The sequence below is a fragment of the Lepisosteus platostomus genome, chromosome 9 (genome assembly GCF_059453375.1).
Source record: "Lepisosteus platostomus isolate fLepPlt1 chromosome 9, fLepPlt1.hap1, whole genome shotgun sequence".
Taxonomy (NCBI): domain Eukaryota; kingdom Metazoa; phylum Chordata; class Actinopteri; order Semionotiformes; family Lepisosteidae; genus Lepisosteus; species Lepisosteus platostomus.
The window spans coordinates 15,552,769-15,565,704 of record NC_142619.1 but is presented as its reverse complement, the minus strand read 5'-3'; the positions used below and the strand labels follow the sequence as shown (position 1 = coordinate 15,565,704).

Sequence of the window (12,936 nt, the reverse complement as noted above, 5' to 3'; positions counted from 1 at the left end):
CAATGCAGAATGTCAGCTTTAATTTTAGGGTATTTATGTCTATATTGGGTGAACCATATAGGAATCACAGCCCTTTTTATACATAGTGACCAAAAGTAATTGGACACATTAACATAATCTTAAATAAAATTTGGCATGTTTGCAAATCCTTTGCAGTTGATGACTTCGTGAAGTCTGCGACCCATAGACATCACCAGACGTTGGGTATCTTTCCTGGTGATGCTCTGCCAGGCCTGTACTCACAACTGGCAACCCACTGAAGCTAAGCAGGTGTGAGCCTGGTCAGTACCTGGATGGGAGACCTCCTGGGAAAACTAAGGTTGCTGCTGGAAGAGGTGTTAGTGGGGCCAGCAGGGGGCGCTCACCCTGTGGTCCACGTGGGTCCTAATGCCCCAGTATAGTGATGGGGACACTATACTGTAAACAGGTGCCGTCCTTCGGATGAGACGTAAAACCGAGGGGTGATGTCTATGGGTCGCAGACTTCACGAAGTCATCAACTGGAAGGTCCTGTCACCCACAGAATGTAGATGTTCTTGAGGACAGCTAGAAGACCAGAGTCAGACAGACAAAGGTGGGGAGTAGACAGATAATAAGCCATATACTGTAGGTACTGAATGAGGATGAGGATTTTGAAGTTGACTCGAAACCTGATAGGTAACCAGTGCAAGGACTTGAAAACAGGTGTACTGCATCCCTGATAGGATTCTTGCTGTCATATTCTGAACATATTGAAGATTGCTCAGTGTGGATTTAATTTCCCCAGTAAACAGGATGTGCATTTATTAATTCTAGAAAAAAAAGCCTTTCTTGATTTCTCTAGTTCTTAGTTTCTCTAGTTCCCTTTAAAATAAACTATTATCCCACAATGCAGAGTATTAGATGGCCAGTATTTACATATTATATTTGTGATTTAAAGAAATTAACACAAGCAGCTTTTGGGGATTAAGTGTTGGCTGAGTTATTGCAGGATAAAAGACTAGTTTTTTAGTTAGTTCTTAGTTAGTAAGAAGAAGATAATTTTGGGAAAGCTGAGGAATACACTGATAACAAGAACACTTCCTAATGGGGTTAGGCATACTTTTGATGAAAATGATTAAGTTAACAGACTGTATGTTTACATAGATACTGAAATGAGGATTGTATTTTAGATTTTGTGTAGTTGCTAGCATTGAACTGTGTGTTGGATGCACATGAATTGAAGGAATGTGCAAACATAGCTGATGCGGATCCACAGAGCCAGCATATTAAGATGTTTATAATTAGAGGCAATTTGTTTAAATAACTAGGTATGGATACTGATGTGCAAGAGAGGTGGAAAGACTGTTTCCTTAAGCCAGCACTATAAGATATTTTATTCTCAGTGAGATGCTGCCATTTCATAGTGGGTTTCTAACACTGTGTATAGTTCCATCCACACAGTGCCTTTACTTCCATCCATTTCTAATCTCTTTATCCAGTACAGAGGATTTGGAGCCTATCCCAGTAAGCAACGGACACAAGGCAGAATAAACCCTGGACATAGCGCCAGTCCATCACAGGACAGACAGACACAAACACACACACACACCAGGGCCAGTTTTCCCATAAACCAATTAACTTACCAGTATGTTTTGGAGTGCGAGATGGAGTCATATCACACATATGGAGAAAAACCATGTAACCCAGAGAGAACATGCAAACCCCACACACACAGGACGGCAGGAATTGAACGTAGGACCCCAGTGCTGCAAGATAGCAATCCTAACCACTTTGCCACCATTAGAAATGGATGGATATCTTAGTTATCTTTCTAGTTCACAGGTTTGCATGCATAATTTAATTTTGAAAGCCACTGAGACGTCAGGTACTACTGTTGTATTTATGAAAAAAACAAAACAAAACAAAAACAACTGTGCCATGCTACTCCTTAGTTAATACATTTTATTATTTATAAACAGTTAACATTGTTAGCAAAATATTTTGAATTATATTTTACCCTATTTTTTCTTTAATTTTGTATTTAACTTATTATATGATAGTCAGATTTAATGTATATTTGAACAATGAAAATATATTTTTACAAGATGCGGGGGAAAGTGCAACAACTTATTACAGTGCTAAATTTAATATTATTGATTACTAACAGTTTATTAATTAGATGTATTTAAAACAGTGAACTAAGTGTAACATACCATTCAGAAATACAATCGAGAATAGTTTTGTGGTGTTTGAATAAATGAAATGTTTCTAAAATGTATAACGTAACAAAATTAAAGACGATTAAAATCTGTAATCTTTCCACTTGTAATGTCATTACACAGACCAACAAGTTTCTGCTTTGTCTAAGGATGGTATCAAAAAGTAGTCTAAGTGGTGAGAAAGCTGTGCTTAATGATAATTAAGGGACTTAAAAGTAAAAAGAGATGCTTCATATTGCTTGATTAATTTGAAAAACTAAGTTATAAATGCAGACACGATTGCTGCCATAAGCGCTCCAGGCAGCAGAACGTTCGTTCTGTACTGCTGAGCTCCGCGCCTCCTCCCTCTCTCGGTGCCGCAGCCCTCTCTGATGGAGCGCAATGGGCGGTACGCTATTTTCAGAGCCTCTGATTGGGAAAAAAAGACCTGCTTATCAGTTTCACACAACAGGAAGAGAAAAGAATGGGATTTTTTCTCTTTGAAACGTGTGTTGTCTTTAAGAAATTAGTGTATTTTAAAAGTTTTATTAAGAAGTAAAAACCTTACAGCGTACACAAAGATTCTGAGCTGATCACGAGGAAGAAAAATCACCCATTTTTCACGCATAAAAAGTGGTTTTTAACTCTCGAAACCTGTTTTTATATATTTTAAAGTCGTGCAAAGTCTAAGTTAAGCAGGAACACGTCATTATATCTCTTTTTTTTTTCTTTTTAAAAATGTTTAAAAATCGTTTGCCCAGCCTACTAATAATCCCCATCTCTGAACTGGCTTCATCACTCTGCTCTCCTCCCCACTGATAGCTGGTGTGTGGTGAGCATTTTGGCGCACTATGGCTGCCATCGCATCATCCAGGTGGATGCTGCACACTGGTGGTGGTGGAGGGAAGTCCCCATTACCGGTAAAGCGCTTTGAGTGGAGTGTCCAGAAAGGCGCTATATAAGTGTAAGCAATTATTAATTAGTATTCTTTACACTTCAGAATTCATCCTGCTGCTGCCACCTGCAGTCACATCATCAATAAAGACAAGTGAGCCAGTTCCACTGGCAGCCATACATGCCCAAGCCATGACACTACCTCCACCATGTTTCACAGATGAGGTGGTACAGTATGCTTTGGATCATGAGCAGTTCCATTTTGCCTCCATACTTTTCTCTTTCCATTACTCTGGGGCAGGTTAATCTTTGTCTCATGTGTCCATAAGGCTTTGTCCCAGAACTTTAGGGACTTTTTTTATTAACTTTTTAGCAAAGTGTTACCTGGCTTTTCTCACCAGTGGTTTGCATCTTGTGGTTAACCCTCTGAGATTATGCTGGTGTATTCTTCTCTTTATGGTAGTCCTTGTCACATCTATGCCTACATCATGGAGAGTGTTCCTGATCTGTTCAACAGTTGAAAAGGGGTTTTTCTTCACAATTGAAAGCATTCTTCAACTGAGCAGCCAATTGTCCAATTACTTTTGGTCCCCTAAAATGGGAGGACTATGTATAAAAAGGGCTGTGATTTCTATATGGTTCACCAAATGTCAAATTAAAGCTGACTTTCTGCACTTTCTGCCTCATTGTAATTGTTTCATTTCAAATCCAATGTGCTGGAGTACAGAGCCAAAACAACAAAAATTGTGTCACTGTCCAAATACTTACAGAATGCACTGTATATACTGTCTTACCAAAATGTCAAACATCAAAGACTACAGGCCTGCTTTCTTTCTTCTTCCCATTAGATTATATCATATTCAGGAGATCACATTTCTGGAATAAACAATTCTTATGTTTTGGGGGGATTCTGGGGGACCAAAATACATATTTTGTCCATAATACTTTTATTTAGCTTTTTCAAAATAATTCAAAAATTGCACATTTGATATATAAGACATATTATTTACTACATTGGTAATTTATATCACATGAATTACATGAATAATATCAGTATAAAATATTACATGTATAGTAAAATAACATAATTTCAATGGACATTTTGTAATGGCATTCTGGTTTTCCAACATTTTGTTCCTATTTAATAGCATAAATACTCTGCAACATAAGAAACCACAATTATAGAATCACCCATACTGTATTTAAAAACAAATGAACACAAAAAATGCGTTTGCATCCCCCTGGAATCCCTCTCCCCACCTCCCTTCCCCCATTTGGGGATGAGGAGGGTGGGACCCCTGCAGAGTGAAAAGTGACCAAGGGGCAGCTGCAAGGGTGGAGATGGATTCAGTGAGACAGGTCATGCTCTAGTAGACGTATGTACTGTAGATTTATAATTTACCTCACCATCATGTCCTTGAGCACATGTATACATTTGCAGATTTAATACACAGTTTAGACTTGAAGAACAGGATTAGCTACAAAGTATTTTCACGTTTTTGGCAAATATGTGGGGAGTGGTTTATAAATTAGTAAACACACTAAATTATTGTACACTGGGAACTGACACGGAGATAAGCACATCTGCAGGTAAGTTAAAGGGTACATTTCAGAATGGGACTGAGATGAATATAAAAAAAAACTCACACATCCATGCCAGAGTTAGTGCTGGACATGTGATATTTTTTAATTTGTCAAAGAAAATTATAAATAAGAAACAATTATGTGTCCCTGCGTTACTTAAACATTACATGTTCTTGACTTAAAAGGTTTCCCATAGTTATAAAAGCATTACACATGTAATGTATTAATTTTCCCAAACTGAAAAAAATAATCAGATTTGAGAAAACACAGAATCTGCTGTCCTGAAGTTATAATTTGGTGCCATAGAACACAAGTACAGGTGCAAGAGCCTGTAGATTGAAACTAACTCACAGTTGCTTACAAAGTTAGCAGATATCTAAAAGCTAAAATTAAAACTGCAGATGTTATAACATCTTGTAGAGTAAGTGAAAGAAAATGAACAAGAAGTCTTCTGAAATATAACAATATGAATAAAAATGCAGAATGGAAACATACAGTACATGAATTAAAATAAGATAAGATCTGTTTCTCAGTAAAAAGTGACCAAGGGGGAGCTGGAAGGGTGGAGATGGATTCAGTGAAAACTGAGAAACACAGTAAAAAACAGCCTATTATAAATCAGAAACATTTTATAAGTTTATAAGTACTAATTTTGTTCGTTCAAGTATGTGCTGTTATTGTGTTTAATTAGAATCTTGCAATTGTTCATAAGAAATTTATTTAAAATGAGTATGTTAAAACATTTCTAAAACAACTACAGAAGGTAACCAAGTTAAAGAATGCAGAAAATGATTATGAGCTAGGTAGAATACTGTAGTGTACCTTATTTTTTATTTTTGCTGTGCTGTTCCAAAATTCCTTAACCTACAAAGTCTAATTCCACTTACTGTATACCAGTGTTCATTTTGCTTGCCTTTATTGCGAGCATGTAGTGATGCCCTGTCAGTCATTGTTTTGCTCTTTCTATAATGTTACTTCATTTACTTGTGAGGAGTCCACTACTCAAATAACAATGACAGTGAAGTTTTTATCAAAAATATTTTCTTTAATGCATGTTTGTCATTAGTTAAAAGCCATGTGGGGGAGGTTTTTTATGTGTTTAATGTTTTATAATATACAATTTAATTTGTCCCTTGTTTTAGGGGTCAACATAATCTTTACTTCTGGATGGAGCATGATTGAAAACAGAGTACATACAGTATTTTCAGCAATGCTGCAATACATATACAGCAATACATAAAGCCTATGTGTAAATTTGCCACATAGGCTTTATATTTTCAACTGCTGAACCCATTTAGAACCTGTTTTTGTTGTCCTTTAAAGAGCTGGGGACAGAAACAAAAGATGTTGTACATTTACACATTTCTGTCTTTCAGGTCTTAATGTCCAAATCTGTGATAACAGCTCTGGTTCCATTTGCGGTGACCAGTTTCCTGTGCTCAGTTGGTGCTTTACTCCTGCCTATAGAAACAAAAGGCCGAGCTCTTCTGGTAGGACAACAATACGACAGCAGGAAATAAAACTGAATGAAAATAATAAAGAATATCTACTTAATTGGGCTTAATTTGATAAAGATGATACACCAAATACCATCCTTTTTTTCACCATCAGAAGCAACACAGTTCCAGTATGTCCTAAAGTGCTTTGAGTATCAGTTGTATTTTCTGATTCTATAGCAGGCACTCTAATAAAGTTAAAACCTGTTTAATATTTTTCTGGTCTAAAAAAGATGTAGTTAAGTAGAAAAATATAACTACATACACTATGTTTGCTTTTTATTGAAAAACAGCAGTACAGTCTTAGATAAAGCAAGGTATTGGAGCAAAACAAAGATAAAGCAAACTATAGGAATGTGTTCAGAAACTCTGGTTGTGTGCCTTTACATGACTGTTTAGCTATATAATGAATTCATACTGAAAAGTCCCTAACACACTGTAACATTAAATGTAAGTGCTATTTGCAATTGTTTCCTCATTATAACATTTATGTGCATATTCCAGAAAGTAAAAAAACCTTAAAATATTTGTGGCTGTGCTATTTAAATTTTATTTTATTTCATAGCCTTTTTTCTTGTTTTCTTTTTTTAGCAAAATGAAACGTGATCTGAACCAACGAAGAAAGGATTCTTTATAAGGGAGAGGGACTCTCTGGACCAATTTGTAGGGAGGGTTGTTTAGGAAGGGGTTGGGTTATTTTGCCATATTAATTATTGCCTTTTTTTAAATCATTGAAGAGTTTTCCATGAGCTGGATATTGATATTGGAGAAAGTATTTTTTCATGAAGTCTTCTGATTTTGATCAAAAAGGTATTTTTTAAAAGAAGCCGTCATAATCCTCACCAATCAGAGACATTCACAGAAAAGTTGCATGTTGGTATTTGTTGTCTGTTTATTGCAAACAAAAGTCCACTGCCATATTTAATAATAAAATGCTTTATTCATTTATTAATTCAAGTATTGTGAATGCAAAATTGTATGAGTCTATGCTGTAAATGTACAAATGACGATAAATGAGCGAAGGTGGTCACTTTGCAATTGCAGTCATTAAATTATTTTCTAGTTATAGATGTCTTAAGGACCAATATGCCAAAATCCATTTAATACATATTGCTGAATGGTCTCTTCTTGTCTATAACATGTTCTTATTTTTCAACATAAAGCAGGAAATGCTTCTGTATACAGCTGGCAGTGGATAAACAGTAGTCTACAAGATCATTAACAGCTGGAAAATAAAAAATAAAATATGAAAAAATAAATAAAAGATTACCAAAATGAACCAAGCTTTCCTCATTGTTATGTTTTAATGCTTTTTCCAAAAACAGTTAACCCTTGTTTTACTACTTCCGTACAAAGCTTACACACATTTTTATCAGGACCTAAAGGACAAGAAAACCCTCTTATCTTCTGACCATGGAGCACTTCTTTTGGTAAGAAATGCAGCAAGAGATTTTATAAATTGGTCTTATTTACAATTTAATATTGTGTTAAACAAACGAAAATAAATGACACAAACAGCCCTCTCTGTGGCTTCTTTTTGAGCTGATCTGCATACAGTATATCTTATCTTATAAGATCTTAATCAGGATTTCATAGTCCATAATCTTGTGGAGTTCCAGCAGAACTCCGTTATTTAATTAACCAATTAATTGTAATTATTTGCATAATAAGCAACATCTTTCCTAATATTTAATATTTAATGATAGAAAAGTTCAGGAGGGATAATTTAATGATTCCTCTATGCTCAAATTCTACAAGTATAGAATATAGACTGTGATATCTAATAGAATCAGAAAGTTTCCAGCTGTAGCTCTTACAGTAAGTGTGAATTGTCCTCCCAAACCACTTGCTACATATTGGAGTGCATTCCTTTTCCTTATGTGGGGATAACCATTCCATTACCCAACCATTCTATTGATCATGATTATTTGCTTCAATAGATTTGTCATCTTTTTCAGTTGCTGAATTCTGCCAATCCAATCTAATCTAATCAGTCTTGGAGACCAGGTTCAAGCTAAATATTCTCAATCTTATTTTAGCAAGCTTTCTGTACTATTTATTTGGGTAAATTCTGATTCCCTGCATTGTGGAATATGTAGACAAAAATATTCTCTTCTAGAAATGCAACACCAACTAGAAGATAATATTTTTGTTCTTACAACATGTAGGATGTGCCCAAAAGTGATTTCCTTTCACTTTCGGGCACATCCTACATGTTGTAAGAAGGTCGTATTCTTTTATTTTTTCTATGTGGAATTGCAATGGTTCAGATTACAGGTGTAGTTTCTGGGTGTGCAGGGTGCAGGCCTCTGAAGCACATTGATTTGAATACTGCATATGCTATTGTGTAACATTGTGTGTTGTATGGATTGTGTACTGTAATTTGTCATAATTTGTGTTAATATTAATTTGTGTTCATATTTGTCCAAATGTTTACACTATTATTGCTCTCTCACCAAAGCTGTGCCAGAGAATATAAAGAACTCATACGACATGTCTCATGTGCCTCAAAGTTTACCTGCCACTCAGGTACAGTACATTTCTTTAATACATCTTTCTTTAGATAGGAACTTATTCTGAAATATGCAAGTGATTAAAAAATAAAAGCAGAATTAAATGATTAAATTATTTGCTCAATACAGGACTCAATCAAGGATAAGGAAGCTCACCAGCAGACACTGGTGTGACCAGGACCAGGACAGGAAATCTCTGTTCTAAAATACAATGTAGGAGGACACTGAGATGCTTAAGTGATCTTTGACAGCTTAACAAAGTCTTACCCATAAAGAAGCAGTTCTTCCAAGACAGTATCGATGATTATTTTCAGAAGAATTGCCATAAACTTTATACATCCAAATTCATTTCAACAAGTGCTGTTGTGTGAAGTTGAAAGAAAATAACAAGCATTCAGTACTCAATAAAGCTCTCTCAGAGCATCTCCTTACCATGTGGCAACACCTCAGCTAATATACAGGAGACAATATATCAACATTAATTTGTGTTTCATTAGTGTGAAAATGCTCAGAAACAGAGTACACAAGAGTACTGTAAAAGTAATTTTCTTTGTATAACATTTCCTAAATTGTTCCTTTTCTTAAAAACTGTAGTGAAACTTTCACTGGAACTATAACAATGTTTTTTTTACTTTCACTACATAACTGTTGAGAAATAATGAAAAAACCTGTTACACCAGCAGACCACAACAGCAACTACGAAACAATGTAATATGTAATGTAATATTACTGTCTTTGTCCAATAGAAAATAAGCTCACTACATTCTCACATTGAACTAAATAAGCACTTGCGTCTGCAAAACAGCTTTTCAGCCAAAAAGATCCCAAAACAATTCAAATAAATTATGGGACCCACTTCACCCACCACTGAAGTGCACCACTCACCCTGGGTGGCAGCCATTATCCACCCGCAGTCCAGGTGGAGAAGTGTGGAACTGCTTCACCAATTAAACTAACAGGGCAATTTAACATCAAGACTAAAACTTGTACTCTTCTGAACAGTGCCATGGCATTTTTAAATGACTAAGTGGTCAAGACATCAGTTTTCATAGAGTGTCCCCTGTCACTATACTGGTGCATTGATTTGTAAATTCTTGTCCAGAGGGGTGCAGAGTTTCACTTACTGATCCAACGCAAGATTTCGCATCTCATACCAGACCAGGTCCAACTTCAGGCCAATCAGCTTTTCTGCTCCGGGAAAATCAGGTTGCAAGATACTGCAGTTGTAGATCAATAATATCTGCACATACATTCATACAGCAATTACAAAATGCACACATTGCTATTTATACCTGTGTCTAGTGCTGAGAAAAAGTCTGTGCAACCCTATTAAATTATGAGAATTACAATTTCTTACCATAATACCTTTGTTTAATAGAAACTGAAAACAATCCTGAAATATATTGATTGTATAAGTGTTAACCTTACCTTAATGCATACAAGGAACAACACAAAATTCCCTGGAGTATGCTGGTTTTTGTGTTTACATGTATGTCTGTCTGCTAGGTGACAGGTGATAGACTGGTGACCTGTCCAGGGTGTACTCTGCCTTACGCTCGTTGCTTCCCAGCTCCTCCACGACCCTGAATTTAAAGAAGTTAGAATATGTATGGGTGGATGTAATCCGTCTAAAGCATAACTACAGTATCTCACTAAAGAAGCCTTAACTGCATTATTAGGCTGTTTAGCTTTTCAAAGCCTCTCGCTACTGCTTGCTTCTGCATTGTGATTTTTGTATGAAATAAAAGGGCAGAGTGGTGGCTCTGTGGCTAAGGATTTGTGCCTGTGGCTTGAAGGTTGCTGGTTCAAATCCTGTGGCTGGCAGAGGAATCCTTCTCTGCTGGAGTACTGAGCAAGGTACTAAACCACACCTGCTCCAGGGGCTCTGTACAATGGCTGACCCTGTGCTCTAACCCCAAGCTTCTCACCCTGTCTGTATGTCTCATGGAGAGCAAGCTGCAGTATGTGAAAAGATGAATTCCTAATGCAAGAAATTGTATATGGCTAATAAAATGATCTTATCTTATTCATCACTGTCCATAACATGTAATGTAAATTACACATCTAACATACTTCTCGATGCTTGTAGTAACTGTTTGATAAGTGACACTATGAGGAGGGTTTATGATGGTGATGCAAGGAGGAGAGATCCCGTTCACTGTGATTTACTGTGCGCCCTGCTCTCCCACGAGAGATTGCCCTGCCAATTGGGATAACCCTCATTTTAACCTAGTCAACGATAGTGTGATCAGCATTCTTGGATATATTTAAGCATTTTGCACAAGTCCATCATTTCAATAGTTCGACTACAAGTACCAACTGTGTAAAATAATTTAACACTGATGCAATTGCAGGCACTGTTGGATGGTATCAGACAGCAATGATATGCATCTTTGGTGATGTTTTGCAGATGGACAGATGAGATGAACAGAACCTGTGGTAAAGTAGAGAGGGCCTAGTGCCCATTTGTATTTGCTAGGTGACGTAGTCGTACACGACCCCTGTTTGAGGGGTCACCTCACTGTGACATTAGGCTTGATTTTCTTTGACTAAAGAGTATGTAATTATAATTCTTGGTGTCAAGACCTAACATTTGATATCTCTTATAATTTTTACCCCCTAAACCGTAACACATTATACCAAAACTTTATTAGTATATTTTAATACATACTGATATTATTAAGTTGGATAGTATACAGTTTGAAAAAAATAATTCTGCAGTTCTGACCAAATCATAATACAAATTTAAGAAAATTGAATACAATGTACATATCTTGAAAAAAGTAATAGTAAAACATAATAACAATAGGACTTTATCATTTGTGTGTAAAAAGTTTATTTTAAAATAATTTTTTTTTCTGTAATTAAAATAATTGTGGATTAAATAAACAAACACGATTGACTTCAAATTATCTTAAAGTGATTACACAAATGTATAAGTCCATTTTAAGACTTGTACTTTCATAAACTTTGATTACACAAATGTATTAATTTACAAGAGGAAATTACAATCCTGTCTCACATAAAACAAATTTCACTTATTTCAACTTCTTCAATGACACTACAGTCGACAAAATTACCAAATTACTGTGAATATTTTTCTATGAGAGAAACAAGCTAAGTCACATTTCAACAGAAAGTCCTCTGTTAACTAAGGTTTCTATCACGAACAAATGCAATTTTCTAATCACTGTTTAAGAGGTACATGTAAAGTAATATTTAAAATTTAACAATTCTTGAATGAATCCCTCCAGTAGACGACATTTCATCTCAGGGCCGAGAATGATGCACAAAGAAAGAATAATGCTGTGTAGTACTTAAGATCATTAAGTTGAATTAACTACCATTCCTAAAAGCCATTAGGAAAAGCATTTATGCATTTGACACACTTAAAGAGTTTAATTTAAAAGTTCAGGAGAAAAATGTACTTTCATTTTAAAATGCTCATTATGACAATTGTATTGTTATTGATTGTATTGTGATTGACGTGGCAATTAGTATCTCTCCCTCACAACTTGATTTTCCATCCTGGTATGGGGCCCCCCCTGTCTGTGGTTTGCATGTTCCCATTGTGGCCACATGGGCCCACACAGCGATATGTTGGCTAGGTTAATCACTGTCCATATGTGCAGTGTTGTCCCAGTGATAGGCTTTGGCTCAGAGAGGTCTGTATTGGACTAAGGGACTATTGAAAACTAATGTAAAATTATAGTTTCTTTTTCTCAAAGAAATCAGTAATGCAAAACAATGCTGTTCTATTTTATTTGTGTATTATTTCACAAATCCTTAACTGCACTGCAACTGTACTTTGTATTACATAGAAGTGGTGTTATTTTTCTAACATTTTGCCCTGTGATAACTGTCCTGCGATAATGCCTTGTGTAGGCATAGGCTTCAGTTTCCCTGCAACCCTAAATTGGAAGAAATGGTCAGAAAATGGTAGGATGAAAATCTAGGTTTATGTTTAAAGTGCATAGTGAACATTAAAAACGTTAAACATACCTTTATAATGGACTGTGATAGCAAATCTGAATAAAAAAGTAATGAGCATGACAATAGAGTTTGTATACTGTACAGTATGTAGAACCAGGAATGGTACTGTAGTTCCTGATTTGAAAAGCAGTAAAATGGTTGTCTTTTTAACCATTTAAAATATTATAAAAAACATAATATGAATAATTTTATGCAGTGTGAGTTTATCTTTTTGGTAAAAAAATCCACTGATAAACATGTTTTCTAATCAATAGAGCAATTTGAATCAGGAGTTGATTTTATTAGTGTGCAACTAGTC

General features: G+C 35.6%; 1 protein-coding gene across 5 annotated transcripts in view; it reads left to right on the top strand.

The window, feature by feature from the left end:
* The window catches only part of svopl (SVOP-like), a 30,974-nt gene extending 23,563 nt beyond the window's left edge, over nt 1-7,411 (top strand). For all 5 annotated transcript variants that reach the window (XM_088646950.1, XM_088646946.1, XM_088646948.1 and 2 more), the window contains 2 exons: nt 6,013-6,126; nt 6,724-7,411. In XM_088646950.1, coding sequence (XP_088503076.1) covers nt 6,013-6,126; nt 6,724-6,738 — 129 coding nt within the window. In that variant the 3' untranslated portion in view covers nt 6,739-7,411. The remainder of the gene's footprint in view (nt 1-6,012; nt 6,127-6,723) is intronic.
* Nucleotides 7,412-12,936: the final 5,525 nt, after the last annotated feature.